This window comes from Artemia franciscana, chromosome 17 (assembly GCF_032884065.1).
Source record: "Artemia franciscana chromosome 17, ASM3288406v1, whole genome shotgun sequence".
Classification (NCBI taxonomy): domain Eukaryota; kingdom Metazoa; phylum Arthropoda; class Branchiopoda; order Anostraca; family Artemiidae; genus Artemia; species Artemia franciscana.
The window spans coordinates 42,207,472-42,224,710 of NC_088879.1; the positions used below are offsets into that span (position 1 = coordinate 42,207,472).

Here is a 17,239-nt window from a genome sequence, read left to right on the forward strand (position 1 = left end):
TTATCAACAGAACTTAAGTTGGAAAGTAATTTTCAGTTTTATTCCAGCATTTCAAATTGCCGAGGTCTCATTTTCATAAAGATATCAACCATAGCATAGAAATCCAATTATTTCACAAGAGTCGTTTCGCTAAACATTAATATCAGATCACTGACCCTTTACTCGCCCATTGTTGACCTTAAATAGGTTTTAATCAGGCTAAGTATAAAAAAGAATCTCTCATTACTAGCCGTTGTGATAAGCAGAGTAATCAAGATTTGTACAATTTTGAAAACTTCGGAATGCGCTATTGCCTTCATACGATTGTGAAGTTCAACGAGATCTTTTGGCTTATTGGCTAGAGGCAATATATTTTCTCACGAGATCCATTTTCAAGGCCACCGGGGTTGTGTCAATATAAGCTTCTGTGTAATGGGCTGCTACAGTAGCTAGTCGGCTAGTATTGAGAAAGTGTAGTGAATCAACATCATGGTTGTGGGGGTAGCTGCAACCTAGTAAAGAGCGAACAACAGCCCATAGTAACCATAAGTTAAAAAACGTGTTTTGAAAAAAACTGGCTTGTGAAAAAAATTGCCATCTGACATTGATTCAGGAATGGTAACTATTATTTCGGTTCGTCTTAAAAGTAAAAGTATATTTCGAAAAGAAATTTATGGTGGTTTCGAAAAAAGCCTGAAACCCCTCGAAAGTGGCGTCAGATCAAGATGACAAGTTTACTATTGGAATCAGTATAGTTGAAAACCATATTCAGGGAATTTACAGTCCCCAACCTTGAACAACAAGGAAAGCCACTTTTTGCAAGGGTAGCACTGATCTATCTCAAGAATTTTTTATTTTTTTTTCCAGGGCTAGCGGATTACTAGAACATTGTAACGAGATGCTTAATGGCTCATTCAAAATCTATTTCTCACATCTACGTGCCTCTTATAAATTCCGCCATATGGTACAAAAATGGAACTTTCTGTGCCATTTCTCAAGGAGTGGGGCTAGCGGGCTCTCAAAACATCGTAGTTTAATAGCTCACTTTAAATTCCACCACCTGCATGTGCCAAATGACACTTAAAATGATACTGTTTGTGCCATGTCTCAAGTAGAAAAGCTGGGACTAATGGGCCACCAGAAATTTTTAGAGAGATGTTTAATAGCTCATTTAAAAGTTATTGTGCATATATACGTGCTTCTTGTCAGTTCTACCATCTGTAAGTGCCATATAGCACTAAAAACGGCACTTTTGGTGCCACTTCTTAAGTGGAAAAGCTTATAAGTATAAAACGGTACCATTGTAATTATTTACGGCCCAATCCTTAAATGGAGATTTACAAGAACCCTCCCCTATACTCCTCCTCCTAGTCCCCTTAGTAAGTCTCATTAGTCCGTTGGGGGAATTCACTATGAACTCTTTAACACGGTCAGCCGACTTTGAGGCTTGCAAAAGGATTTTTGAAATATCGAATGTTCTTAAGAGGAAGAAATTCATAGAATAACAAATAATTGAATCCCGCAATTCCAAATGCCTATTCCTTGGCGTACCCTCTTCCCTCCTTCTGTTTGCGAAAGTTCAGCTTTGCCAAACATATCTTAATACTACCAGTTTTTATAATAGACCCTTTCATTAACTCAGTGTTTTCTAACAGCCAATTGCCAATGTATTTGCTGAATAAGTTCCAATAACTATGCTTTTGGTGATGACATAACTCTCCATAGTCTACGAGAAAAGAGCTGTAAGTTACATAGTTATGGTCCTACAAGAACAAATAGATCGAATTCGATCATTAGCCGCCGTAATTCAGTTACTAGCGCGTTAGACATGTAATCAGAATGGTAAGGGTTCAGTTTCTTAATCAGGCATTTTTTTTCAATCATGGTTTTGTGCCTTATATAGGATTATTGTTCAGCTAATCCAACATTTTGTTGGTTTTTTTTTAATTGTGAAATATTCCATACACTATTTTTGGAAAAGATTACGCCCCGGACCTTAACCCCTTGCCACTTAGGGGTTGGAGAGATATAGCCATATGACTCAGGAACCACTCAAAGTTGTATCGTCAAAGAGGGATTATTTATTGTTATATCTATTTATTTGTATTATTTCATTTTTTACTATTTAATAAACAGAATAAAACTATTTGTAGTGTATATAGAGAAATCATAGCACTACGAGCCTATTTGCATTTTCTTTTTCTGTGATATCTTTCTAGTTGTCAGATTATTTTCCAACTTGTTCTTGTTTATTGCTATTTCACACCTGTATGGGTAAAGTTTGTTGGTCTTTTTCTGGGGTGCGGGAGAGATGTTTAGTGAAATAAGTTAGACATACCAACATTTTGCTGAGGTTTTGAAAACCTTAAAAATCTTCTTTAGAAAAATAGTTACTCTTTCCTAACGGTCGAGGTAGCCCACCTTCAAAAATCGTATACACCATTGTGTGTAGCATAAATTTCTCAGGATTGTTAAAAAACCAGTAAGAACTTTAGATAGTTTTTTTTTCAACTGAAAGTAAAGAGCAACATTAAAGCTTAAAATTAACAGAAATTATTCCGTATATGAGGGGCTGCCGCCCCCTGAAAAAAGGTCATTGCTGTGTTGCATCTACATTATATTTAAATTGAAAACGGATAGAGATTAATTATAAAAGAACTAAGTTTTTTGAAGGAAGTGAAGAGCCAAGTTGGAATTTAAAACTAACAAAAATTATTGCTTTATAGTCCATCTGACATACATCAATAAAACTAGCACGAATAAACCAAACAATTATATTTCCCTATGTTGTAAAAAATTAGCGCTTTACTGAAAACACAAAACAATAGGGGAGTTTTGGTAAAGTAAAAACAAACCGATTAAGGACACTTTTAACAGTATAAAAATAAAGCATTTTAGGATTGTTGCTTAATTTTCGTTTCCATTTAATTTGGTAACATTTCTGCACAATTCGGTCCAATGATTGGCTTTTGTTTTGCTTCTGAAAAGGGCATGTCATGATTAGTTTTTGACAAGTTCAGAGTGAAACCGTCTTGATAGTATTAGGACTATAGACTAGCTTTGAAATTTTTATTACAGCTTGAAATTATCTGTTGTATAGAGAGAAATAGCCAGATTTCCAGACTTCATATTATGGCCTATTTGTTCTTCAGTTTAGGTAATACTAAAGCGTATTTCTTACAATATAAGATTGTTTATTACTCACTAATGGCATTAAAGTTGGTGAAACCAAAATATTACTTGATAAATCAATCCGTTATTTTTGTACGCTGTTCAATGACTTTTTAGCTATTTTGTTGTTTATGTTTTTAAAGTAATTTCAATTGTATACAGAAAATTACTGATATTACAGCAGGTGTGAGACTATGAAAAGCTTTATAGATCAGTTTGTTGTTCACAGGCTACGTACTCAGTTTTAACTAAACCAACATTCTTGTTTTTATACTTGGTTTTTGTGTTTTCAGTAAAGTACTAGTTTTTTATAATCCTACAAACATAGGGACAATTATTTGGTTTATATGTACTAGCTTTATTAATATATGTTAGATAGACTGTGAAGTAATAATTTTTGTCCGTTTTAAGTTTTAACTTCGCTTTTTACTTCCATAAAAAAAAACTGTGTTTTTTTTAATTAATCTAAAATAGAGATTGACTCTAATACTGGAAAGGCATTCTTGAAGTGTCTTTTAAGCTTGGAGTACAATATGTCTATCAAAAGAAAATAATTCCTTCTCAAAGCATCTTTAGTTGATCCTCTCAATTCAGCAAGATCACTTTTTCCCGAAGTCAACGTGCTTACAAAATTATGCTCTCGCGAAGCTATGTGCTGTTCACGCTTTGGTCTTTCGCCTGAAGAATCAGAATTTTGAAAATTTTTTAGAATATCTTTGTGACAACCGACATGCATAATTTTATTACAGATCCTGGGTCGATTAGTTTATTCTAATGAATGTCGGTCACCGTGGCTCTAACAACAAAGCAATAAAATGTGTCGTGAAATATGAAATAGAAATAATAAATAAATATATTTGGGACTGAAGCTCACAATAGATTTTCGTCAAGTACAGCTCTATTAGAAACAGCTTTATTTTAATTGAGGACACTTCTTTATTAATTTTTTTCCACAGTTCAAATCGAATCAGTAGAAGTTGTGACTTTTGATTTGGGACTCATCCTAAAGGGGGGCTATGACCCCAGACAACCCACTCCCCAAATGACACCACTGATTAAGTTTAACTATTTCACTGGCCCTGGCCAGCCCCCTCGCCAAATGACGCCAACTATTACACCTTCCGTTTCCATTAAAATTTTATCGCAGAATAGACAGCGCTGCTGAACTTAATCAGATAGATTATCACAAATTTATAAGCCTAAACTTTTAGCTTTTGAAATGTTCTCTGTTGCCTCCTGTTGTAGTCAGCAAGTAAGTTTAGGAATTATTTGATCAAAGAAAAATAAATTGCTGACAGTGTATGTTTACTTTTAATAGGCTAGTTGGTAAGTCCATGCAAACCAATCTTAAGTAGGCATTGGATGCTGACCTGTGTCCAGTCTAGGTTTAGCTTGAAGAATTAGTAATGTAGAAAATACTGTATATATTATAAAATCCTACGAAATTTCTTGTCTTTTCAGTTAGTGTATGTAAAATATTAGGCTAATCTAATAGCTACCATTTTAGAAAATATTGTTATGTAATAGGGATAAAGATATAGCCTAGTCTAATAGCTTAGGTTGATAGGACAGAAATCACACAGGAAAAAATAAAGATAAAAAGAGGAAAAAGAGAGGCCACAAATTTGCCTACATGACAGGCCTATACCTATTGAAATTATGACAAAACAATATTTTACCTTAAATTTCAGTTACCAGTTGCCTTTTCTCTGCCTTTAGTTCTGAAAATGCAACTATCATTTGAGTATCAATGTTTTCTTTTCCAAATTTAGGAAATGTATTTGCATATCTTTAAAACCTTATAAATTGGGATTGAGCAAAGTTGTGAAGCTGAAAACAATTTTGTTGTACTTCATTCAAGCAGATGATCTATTTTGTTTGGTTTAACTTTTATAACATACATATTTTTAAAGGTTGTCAAAGGTCAGGGCCCTCTAGAGAGAGAAGGAGTAGAAGCAGGTACTTCAAAATACCTTCCCAGGACATACTTTAGCCTGTAGATTAAAAAACTGATTAAAAAAACTAGTTTTTTAATGTAATTTCTGAACATTTTTGAATTAATGCATGTTTGATTTTGGCTCTCCACACATAAATTATTAAAATGAAATTTGCATATTAATTCCTTTTTTGGCTAAATGGCTTTCTCTTTGTTTTGATCAGACGATTTTGGGAAATAAGGGATAGCAAGGGAGGCCTAGTTGCCATACAATTTTTTGGTTACATAAAAAGGCAACTATAAGTTTTAATTTTTAATGATTTTTTTTATTAGTAAAAAATATACATAACTTAAGAATTAACTTATGTAACAAACTTTTATATTCTTTAATTTTTATTATGTATATGAGGGGGTTTGTACCCTCTTTAATACCTTGTTCTTAACACTAAATTGTAAGTTTTGTCCCAATTCTTTAAGAATGACCCCTGAATCAGTAAGGCCATAGAATAAATAGTTGAAATTACTAAAAAATACTTTAGCATAAAGAGCAAGGTATTTATCTCCTCCTAAATACCTTGCTCTTTATGCTAAAGTATTTTTAGAACCCCTCATATGTGTAATAATCTCTGTTCATTTTAAGTTTCAATGCTACTCTTTACTTTCAATTGAAAAACCTTTTCCATGTTTATTTTTTCATTGTTTTTTTATAGTAATTTTAGAAAATCCTGCGCCCTTTTCATTGAATTTCTTTTCCCCCATGACATAATTCTCCAAGGAAAGATCCTCCCACATAGCCCCCTCCCCTCAACCCCACCCCCCAAAAAAAATCCCCTGAAAACGACTGTACACTTCCCAATAACCATTATTATATGTAAACACTGGTTGAAGTTTGTAACTTGCAGCCCCTCCCCCAGGGACTGTGGGGGAGTAAGTCATTCCCAAAGACATAGTTATTATGGTTTTTGACTATGCAGAACAAAATGGCTATCTCAAAATTTTCATCTATTGACTTTGGAGAAAAAATGAGCATGGGAGGGGGCCTAGGTGCCCTCCAATTTTTGTGTCACTTAAAAATGGCACTATAACTTTTCATTTCCGTTAGAATGAGCCCTCTTGCGACATTCTAGGACCACTTGGTTGATATGATGGCCCCTAGAAAAAACAAAAACAAATAAACACGCACCCATGATTTGTCTTCTGACAAAAAATACGAAATTCCACATTTTTGTAGATAGGACCTTGAAAATTTTGCTATAGGGTTCTCTGATACACTGAATGCGATGGTGTGATTTTCGTTAAGATTCTGTGAATTTTAGGAGGTGTTTTCCCAATTTCTAGAATAAGGCAAATTTTTTCAGGCTTGTAACTTTTGATGACAAAGACTAAATTTGATGAAACTTATATATTTAAAATCAGCATGAAAATCTGACTCTTTTGATGTGTATCTTAGCTAAAAGTCATAAGTCTAGCAATCTAAAGCTAAAGCAATCTTAGCTAAAGAGCATAAAGTCTAGCAATCAAAAATCCCTCCTTTTCTTCTTCCATATCCCTCCTTTTCTTCTAACATGTCCCCTTCTGGAGAGCTGCTATTCTTAACCTTTACCAACAGGTATAAATGTCATCCAGCTGAGACTGCAGAAACCCATTGGAACAAAGTACCTATTACATAACTATCACTAAATTTGGTTCATGGAGACATATCAGAGCTATGTTTGGGACCATCAGGGTTTATGAAGAGTGTTGTTAAAAATGCAACCATGATAGTTCAAAAGAGCATAAAATAAGAATCTAATAATTCTACTTTTCTCTGTTTAGTATGTGTCCTTCAAAAGTGGTCAGGTAGTGGTAGATATCTGTCAATTTGAGATACAGATCTACAAATTTTATTACCTTATAACCAGGGCAAAAGTATAAGGGTCAAACCACTTTCCTCATGTCACATTTAAACAGGTGATAAATTTATCAAGGTTTCTGTTTTATAATTCAGTTTCCATTATATTTATAAGGGAAAGATTATCAAAGGTCTGTGCTGGAAGAGATAGAGGTTTGTACTTCAAAATACCTTTACAGGGGAACTCTAAGGTTCCAGATCTATTCTTGAAAGTTTTGTTCACCTAACTCAACTACTTTCTTAGATAGATAAATGCCCCTTATGTATGCTGGTGGTTATTCATGCTTTGTAAATAAATTCAGAACTGAAATCACATTGTAGGAAGGTGTTTTCAAGGTCCTATCTCTAATACTTGGCTAGGATATTTCTAAGACTGACAAACTTACTCAAGCATAGCATAGAAAAAGGACCTACCCATCTTAACCTTAGAAAAATATTCAGTTCCTTAATTTTGTATCTTGTATTCATTTAATGAAATAGCTATTGTAGCAGCCAAAAATGAACCCTAAATTATGCTACTTCTACAATCAGAAAATGGTTACTTGGTAGCTACACTTACAAAATATGGCGCAACTTTTAATTTACTTGTTAAGTACACTTAGGAAATATGGTACAAAGAAGTTTGCAAATCTGTTCATATGTCACTTGACTGGTTCTAATTTGTTGTTATGCCTAGTATGTCTGCTGATTCATGTAGATGGTGGAAGTGTGGATTGATGGTTCTTGTTTATTAATAGTTATTTCCCAAATTTCATTATTAGCTCATGTCTTCAATCAAATAAGGTGAGCAAATTCAACAACTCAAGTGCACTTTCATAGTTGCTGAAATAAGTATTATCTTAGTAGCGCGTTTTGAACATCTTCTGGTTCAGCTGCCATGTAAGTTGTGTCCTGAGTTTGGGGACGCCAAACAGAACAGGAATACTCAAGGCCTGATGTAGGTTGTGTACACTAGGGGGAGCTGACAATCAGAGAAGCCTAAGCTGCACATACTTGTTAAACTCTGGATTGAGTTGTGACCTTTGTGCATAATATTGTCTACATGCAGTTTAAACAAGCAGTCACTTGTAAATGTTATACCTAGGATTGTTGCTGAGGAAACAATTGGAAATGGAACATCTGAGATATAGTTTGCTTGTAGATAGTCTACATAGCTTGGATCTACAACACAACTAGTAAAGGGTCTCTGAAATAAAACTTACAAAGGAAGGCTTAAAGCTATTAAATTACCTTATCTGGGCTATTGAAAAAAGGGATGGTAACAATCTTATGCATGGCCTCTTCTGAAAAAATATACATTTGGGATAATAATGATTAGTATATACAGAAAGAGTAACAAAAAGTGTATCAATTGGTGTATTCATCTTTGAGCCAAACAATTAATCAAAATAATAAATAGTAATAAAGAGAGATTAAAGCTTGTTTTCAAAATGGAATAAAAGAAGAAGATAGATTTTTTCTCAAGAATTTATGAATATAATGAAACACAATTGGCTAATTGGGTTTTACTTAACATAGATATCAAAATGATATAAGCTATAAATGCATAAATGAAACAAGTCAGTGAAATACAAGTTAAAGACATAAAATTATCTGAGGTTTAAAAACGAAGATCAAGCTTCTTTTCACTTATTTTCATAGATTTTCGAGAAAAAAACTACGTTTTTCATTTTTTAGTACATTTTGAAAACAAGTTTGAAAAAGAAATGTGTTTATTATTATTGACTTATTAGTCTTATGATTTTAATATCATAAACTTGTATTTATTAAACAACCATAAAAAACAGGATGGTTTCTGGCCATCCCATTCTTGCATGGATCTTATCTACACACTGTGGATGATAATTGAGGAGTGCAATGAATGGTGAGAAAAAAGAATGTACCTGATTCTCATGCAATTTAAGAAAGCCTTTGACTCCGTTGACCAAGGAAAATCCTGTAATACTATGTAATTCCTGATAAAATAGTGGCCTTAATTGTTGCATAAAATGAAAACACAGAATGCTGCTGCATTCAAACTCAAGAAGGAAATTCTAGATATTTCCATATCATATCTAGTGCAAAACAGGGCTATATTCTTTCTCTATTCCTCTTTGTCCTTGCTGTCAATTACACATTCCTTGATTGTACAGTATTCAGCATAAAAATTGGAGGAGGCAAACAGCTAGCCAATCAGGATTTTGCCAACAATATTGCCTTAATGGAAAGTAACAAGACCAAACTCAAGGGTCTCATTAATACTATCCATGAAAATGCTGGCCGAGTTGGCCTCAAGATCTACACAGAGAAGACAAAGAGCATGGCAACAACTGATTCCCCCCTAAACATAGAGCATGGAGATTCCACTGTCAAGCAGGTTGTACAGTTACCTTGGAAACACAGTGGAAAATTCAGGGTCAAGTGAGCAGGAAGTTGAGGATAGGGCAAGCCAGTGGAGCTTTTAATGGACTAAAACTAGTTGTGTGATCAAAAAAGTTCTCTACAAAATCAAAAATGAGGCTATTTAATGGCTATGTCCTTTTTGCACTCCTCTACAACAGTGAGTTCTGGAATTTAAGTCAAAAACGAGAGAGATGGGTTTTGCCTTTGGAAACAATTCCCTTCAGGTGATTCTGAATATTGACTGGAGAAATCACGTCACAAACCAGAAAGTCTGATCCATCTCAGGCCAGCACATTGTTACTGACATCATTCAGCAACGAATTGCAGACATAGACAGGACCTGTCCAACATTCTCACAACAATACAACCCCAGCGGGAAGATGTTTTGGCAACAGTGCACATGCAGGACAACTGGTGGCTTTTTGTGGATGCCCTGGGTGCCTCTGGCAGCATAAGAGGGTCTAAGGTAAGGTAAACTTGTATTTATTCTTGTGCAGGTATGTATATACTTCACATTTCTAAATACTATGGCCTCTTGGTTTCTAATTGGAGCCATTTTGATTTTGAGCTCCAGGTCTAAACAATGTGGAAGTGAAAGCACAATCAGACCCAGTACAGAAAAACACAGACTAGTAAAAACATGAAGAAAAATAGAGCCTGTAACAAGAGAGAATAAACCAAAAATATTGACAATAATGTTTAGTTTGGAGATGCATATCTGGCCCCATCAAAGGAGAGGAGATGTAGGGGAGGGGATTTACTTTTCAGAATCTAAGGTGGGTAATTTTTGTTGTTTTCAATTTTTCAGAAAAAATACCATAATAAAAAAAAGGCATTTTTCTATGAAATTACCATAGAAAGTTGTTTTTTAAAATATAGGAGGGGTGTAAAAACCTAAGGAGGTGGTTGCCATTGAGCAATCAGTTCAGAACCAGAGCTTAAAACTAAACAGATGGAAAATTTTGCAATTAGCCTATATTTTGGCTGAAAATCTCTGCAAGATGAGAGCAGCAAGACTCATTGAATCTTTTGAGATAGTTCCTACTAACCTCCAGATTGTCAACCCTTATAGAGGCTGATAGTGCAGCAGAACTGATTGGCTTGGATGGCTTTAACTATAAAACTCTTATGATATGAGGGGAGCAAGATCCATTGAATATTTTAAGGTAGTTCTTTCTAATTTCCTGCTTGTACATATTTTAAAGAGGTTGCTTAAGTATAACTGAAGAGGTTGGTTTTAATGGCTGCAGAACAGTTTCCTAGATAGGTGTAGGTTTTGTTTTCCCCAGCTTGAAGTAGTCCAAATGACTCTTCAGGTCTTCAGTAGTAGAATGAAAGTGCTTTACCCTATGCGTGAAAGTCATTATAATCTCTTCAGGAAGTAGGGGAGCCTTGTGGGGTTTAAAAATCAACAATTTTGGGATGATTATTTTCTTTTTTCAAACACAAAGATAGCTCTAAGCATGTCCAAGACAATATATTTTTGTTTTGTTCTATCCAAAACTCTTGTAGAGATACTTGTGAGACTTCAAATAGCTTCTTTGACATTGAAAAGCACATAGGTCTTGGAAATAAAATTATTTCTCTGGGAATAAAAATGCTAGATATTGATTGTGTGTTTCATAGCAAGTCAGCTTTGATTTTGCAGCGAACAATACCAAAGAATGTATTCTTGCATACAAGTATTTCTTCAACATTATTCGACTGATACAGCTGACTAGTATATATATATATATATATATATATATATATATATATATATATATATATATATATATAGATATATATATATATATATGTATATATATGTATATATATATATATATATATATATATGTATATATATATATATATATATATATATATATATATATATATATATATATATATATATACTACAGTCCCTGTGTCCCGGTCGTCATTTATATTCCCTGTGTCCCGGTCGTCATTGGTGTCCCGGTGTCCCAGTCTGTAATTTCTCTTTGAGTGTCGTGGTCATCATTTATATTCCCTGTGTCCCGGTCGTCATTTGTTTCCTGGTCGTCATTTGCTGTTGCCATTGTAGGTTCTACAGTCATTTTACAATTAAACATTTTTCCGTCCACGATCTTCTTATGATTAAAAATTTGTCTTTGAAGGATTTTCTTAAATACCTTTAATGACGTCATCGTCATAACAAACATGACGAAAACTAACTTCATGACGACATGATGACATGACGTCACTCAACAGACACACAAACAACTTATTTATATATATATATATATATATATATATATATATATATATATATATATATTGCATTAGTAGAGTTATGCTGCTGTTTTTATTGCAGCTATTCCAGTTTCTTCCACTATCACACGCAGCTGCCCTAAATGGTAAATCTACAAGATCAAGTAGAATCAGGCTCTCCCAAGAAAAGAACAATGCAACAAGTTTGACAGATTCTATCAATGATGCAGTGGTAAGTTATTGCATAATTTTGGAATTTACTGTTTAATTGTATTCTATACAAGAACTTTGAGGTTAAATTATTAAACAGCTAACTCCTGTAAAATTTAGAATGTATTACAAATTCATTTATGGCTTTCCTGTGATTCCTTTAGGGAGTTTTTCCATGATTCCTTTAGAATCAAAAGCTTTTTTGTCCAGTTCAAGTTTTTTTAGATGCACTTTGCTGATTAAGAGCTATACTTTCCATTTCGTTGGGGAAAAAAAAATATACAATCAGCCTGATTATACCTAATATACCAATAGGCTTATGTAAATCAATACGTTCACTGCATAATTTGCTAACTTCTCCTCCCCAAATTTCTTGTATATCATTAATCTCAGATCCATGCTAATTGTGTTGTAAGAGCAACAATCTGGTTTTGTCATGTTTTTATGGCACTTGGTATTAACCAAGTGACATATAGCAATCATAAATTATGTCAGTCTGTTGGTCAGTATGTCTGTTGGTCTGTCTGCCCTGGTTTTGCTAGTTTAGGCACTTCCAGATAAGCTTGGACGATAAAATCTGGCAGGCGTATCAGGGACCAGACCAGATTAAATTAGAAATAGTCGTTTCCCCAATTCGACCATCTGGGGGGAGTGGGGGACAGTTAATTTGGAAAAATTAAAAAGAGGTATTTTTAACTTGTGAATGATTTTCTTAATGAAATTTGATATTTAGAAGGATATCGTGTTTCAGAGCTCTTATTTGAAATCCCGACAGGATCCGGTGACATTGGGGGAGTTGGAGGGTGAAACCAGAAATCTTGGAAAACGCTTAAAGTGGAGAGATCGGGATGAAACTTTGTCTGTAGAATAAGCAAATGTTGTAGATACGTAATTGACGTAACCGGACTGGATTCGCTCTCTTTGGGGGAGCTAGGGGGGGGGTCCAGTGCTTCAGTGAGTTTGGTGCTTCTGGATGTACTAGGATGATGAAAATTGGTAGGCGTGTCAGGGACCTGCAGAAATTGACTTGATAAAGTTGTTCTCCCCGATTTGATCTTCCGGGGGGGGATTTATTTTAAATCCTGACTGGCATCAAACCTCTGATTTTCTTTGAATCAATCTATTAATTCTTAGAATTTTTATGGGAAGTGTGGACCTTAGGTGTGATTGATGAATATGACTTTTTTTTTTACGGCAGTCAATAGCTCTTGATGAGCTGATCAAAGCATATGCCATCCATTTTTTGGTAGAAAAATTCTTTCATGAGATATACCAGTTTGAAAGTTTCAGGGGTTGACAACTTCAGTAGTAAGGTACACACTGAAACCAAAAATAGGCCAATACAGAAATGATATCAGAAGTGTCTCTTAAACTTTAAAAGATCTCTAATTGCTAAAGAAATTAGAGTTTATCCTTTGCTACTTTCTAAATGATGACTTTAGAAACTTGGCCTATGGCAAAAAAGTCGACTTTTGAACTAAGACAGATAGATTTTTTTTTTTTTTTCGACGGCAGTTGATAGTTCTTGATGAGCTGATGATAGCATAGTTCATCTATTTTTTGATAGAAAAATTCCTTCATGAAAAATATATAAATACATCCAAAAATGGATGGTCAGTTTGAAAGTTTAATGGGGTTGACAACTACAGTAGTATGGTACACACTGATACCAAAATAGGCCGATACCAGTGTTGAGACGTATAAGGGAGTTTTAAGCAAAATGTTTAGCTCATAATCATCATCGGCAGTGAGGGGTTCGCAACTTTTACTAGTTGATGTACCTGTTGTTTTTTCATGGTAAGACCAGTTTGGTTCCACCTGTAGACCACTGGTAAGACCTGTAGGGGACCTTTAAGCAATAATAGGCTGTTAGGCTATAATCATCTTCAGTGATGAGGGGTTTGCAACTTTTGCCAGTTGCGATGGAGGGGTTTGTAACTTCTTTGAGTTGGTGTACCTAGTATTTATTTTAAGATCCTTACAGATTAGCAACTTCAGCGTTTAATCGAAGCGAGGAAACAAACCAAAGTGTTGCTCTCGCAACACTTTACTCGGTGAAGGGGGGAAAAGGCTGCCGCAACACTCACGTTGCCCATGCAACGTAGATCTAGTTTATGCTGTCTTACTGCCCTTTTTAAGAGGCAAAAATGAATAACTTTTCCTGTAAGTTAAAAAATATTCTCAACCCTAACCTTCTCCACGTTTCCAGAATTTAATAAATGCTTGATATTGCAGTTATTTTTTATTATCTTTATTTGATATATTCTATTAAGTTTTTGCCTGTTATCTTTTTTTGCCTGTTTTTGTCGTTTCCGTAAATCGCTGCTTTATTTGATTTGAGTGTATATACTGGATTTTCTTACCGTTTCCCTATGCTCATTGGTATTAGAGTGTAGGCTAATTTCAAGCAGAAGATATTCTCTTCATATCTGCTTCTCTCTTCAAGGTATCTCTTCACATTCTCAGTTTTCACTTCAGCCCTCTTTCTCTCAGACAAAGAACAGGTGTACACAGCCATACGTAAATAATTGCCTCATATCTCACTTTGGATTTTAAGGCACTTGTTCCCTTTTGGTAGAAAATTAGTCATCCAACTGGTAAAAGTGCCCAAAATTTAATTAGTCTCGAGATTTAAAATTGATGAGCTGTTTGAAATACTTAATTTAAAAATATAATTCATTTTGAAAATCTGAATATGTTCTCATCGCTAACCTTTTCCTTTTTTCTAGAATTTACCTGATGCTTGATATTACAATTGTTTTGCTATCTTCATGTAATTCATTCTATACAGTTTCTTTAGACTGTTTTGTTTTTCTGTAAATCGTTGCTCTTCTTGATTTGTGTGTGTAAACTTGATTTTCTAGCTCATTGATACAAGACTGTAATTTCAAACAAAAGGAAGTCGCTCAATTAATATTAATTTTCGATTTATCTATTTACTGATCATTTACTTCCCTTGATTTAAATGCAAATTAATGAATAAATAATGCTAACTATTGTAGCACAATTAACAGTGTACACCATTCTAGGTCAAGAATAGCCTTTCATTTCTCATGAATAATGAAAAGAATATTGACGAAGTTATGGAAAGATTAAGTCCAGTATTGTCTACCATTGCAGCTGCAAGGGATGAATCCTTCTTATCAGCCTGTTTAACTTCTCAAGTCTCAGAAAAAAGTTTTTTTCAGCTCAGTCAAGGTGGACAGAAAGGAATAAAAAGTCCAAGCCTATTGAATAATGCATTGGAACAAATTGCAAATCACTGTCTATCTACTGGTATTCTTATATTTTATTCAGTTAGTCTGAAAATTTTATTTATTTATGAAACTACGGCATTTATACTGACTTTTTCTCGTATTTGGGGGAGGGGCAAAATGATCGAAGATGGAAAAACTATAAGAAATTATTTCGGTCAATTACCAAATTTGGGATTTGATACAGACAAGAGAAGACATTGAAATTGATTCTATTCTGAGTTGTATAATTTCTTTGCTGTAGAGAAGTTTTTGTAGAACATGCGTAGATGCAAATAAAGGAATTTTAAATTGCAAACTTGAGGCTAAAAAACATTTCTCGTGGTGACACACCTGCAGACAAAAAGGCTGAGATTAGCCCGAAAAAACGTCTCAGATAAAATTCAACCCTAAGGTAGCCTTTAAGCTTATACTCACTGTCGCCTTCTTCTAGTTCGGTCTTTTACTTCTACGTAAGGGAAACCATCTGATTTGAATTTGAAATATTACGTACAAGTTACTTATTATTTGTCTATTTATTGTTTACTTATTTATTATTATTATTTTCTTGTTTATTATTATTTATTTATATATCTATTAAACCATTTAATATCTAATTGACTTCAGTACTATCAGCTCTTCATAACTTTTCTGGTAGTTCTTTCGTCTTTTCTGTGTCGTATTTAGAAGTATGGATTGTAGTTTCTTACCCCCTCTCCTCCCTTCGATAAAAATTCGGACTTAATTATTAAAATTGTGTAGCACATAAATTAATTTGTCCAGTAAGATAATTATCCAGCAATCCAATAAGGTGTTAGCAGAGAAGTAATTTATCCAGTACGATTCTTACAGTTGGTTCTATCAAAACTCATGGGATGTCGGGCTGTTCATTAATCAAAGTCATGTAGCATATAAATTGTACCTTGGGGTATAACTACTATTGTGCCTTTGGGACTACTACTATACCCGTTTTAACCATACTCATTTAATTTAATAGATAGGGTAATATCCCCAGTAGACAGAGCCTAATCTTGGACCAATACTTTGATTAGAATGTATATGGAGAATAGGTCTCTACTTCTAAATGTAATGTAGATAGTTAGAATTGGTTGACAACAATCTAGGAAAATTGTTTAAATGTTTTTAACGTTTGTTAACGTTTAAGCTGTTTTTTAACGTTTAAACTTCAAAAAAGTCCTCCTAACATCCTAGCCTTGTTTAAACAAAATTATTCTGCTTCGCAACACTTGTCTTAGCTTGAATATATTCATATTAGAGCCTGTATATGATTTAGGTACTTTAAGATCCTATGTCCAAGATTAGTAACAAAGGTGGATCTAGAGCAAAATCTTGGGGGGGGGGGAATGTGACAAGAGCACCAATAATTTATCAAATTGATAGGTTTATTTAAAATAGGGGGCTGCTGGGTCTTCACCCTCCTGTCCGCTGGATCTGTCCCTGATCATTAGCACTGACCACTTGGACACTACCTACCAAAGGCATAAGACATAGCCGAAGGTTGGGGGCTAAATGTTAAATATTTTCTGAGACCGCACTGGCTGTACATGACGTTCAAAAAAAAAAAAAAAAGGTGAAAGACAAACACGAGATAATGTTAATTTTCCATCAGTTTCGAGTTGAACGCTGTTTTTCTTTCGCACGTAAAATTGATGATTAATGAATCATATTAGAGATTTATGGTACATTTTTAAAGATCAGAAAAGTTGGAAGCTTGAAATAGTAGCACGAAAAAAAAAGACAGTGGAAAAAACGAGGAAAAACAAAACATAATGAGAAAAATTTTCAGGCAATAAATGATAAAAAATAAAATAGTTATTTTCGCAAAGACCTCTGCCAACTTATTCTCACTGCTAAAAAAATATATATGCTACAAAAGAGAAAATAACCTTTGGAAGTACTCAAGAATAGAATAACAAACATGAACAGGAAAAAAAGAAACAAGAAGCCATCTTTTGGTAACGAAATCAAAAATGTGACTGAAAATCTAAACACAAAGTAACCATTGCAATAGTGGGTTATGTACAGATTATATCCATGGCTAAGGATAAAGCCTGTGTATTGATTGCTTGACCATTTTGCAATCTGATTTGCTTGGGGTTTGTTAAAATTGTTTATCCTTTTTTTTAGATTTCAGTCTTGGAGTAGAAACATATTCAAAATTATTTCTATGTTTTTAATGTTTTG

General features: G+C 34.1%; 1 protein-coding gene across 1 annotated transcript in view; it reads left to right on the forward strand.

The window, feature by feature from the left end:
- Positions 1 to 4,303: 4,303 nt before the first annotated feature.
- The window catches only part of LOC136038255 (ATP-dependent zinc metalloprotease YME1L-like), a 54,181-nt gene continuing 41,245 nt past the window's right edge, over positions 4,304 to 17,239 (forward strand). The window contains exons 1-3 of the mRNA XM_065721372.1: positions 4,304 to 4,402; positions 11,695 to 11,823; positions 14,831 to 15,077. Of these exons, the coding sequence (XP_065577444.1) occupies positions 4,370 to 4,402; positions 11,695 to 11,823; positions 14,831 to 15,077 (409 nt within the window). The 5' untranslated portion in view covers positions 4,304 to 4,369. The remainder of the gene's footprint in view (positions 4,403 to 11,694; positions 11,824 to 14,830; positions 15,078 to 17,239) is intronic.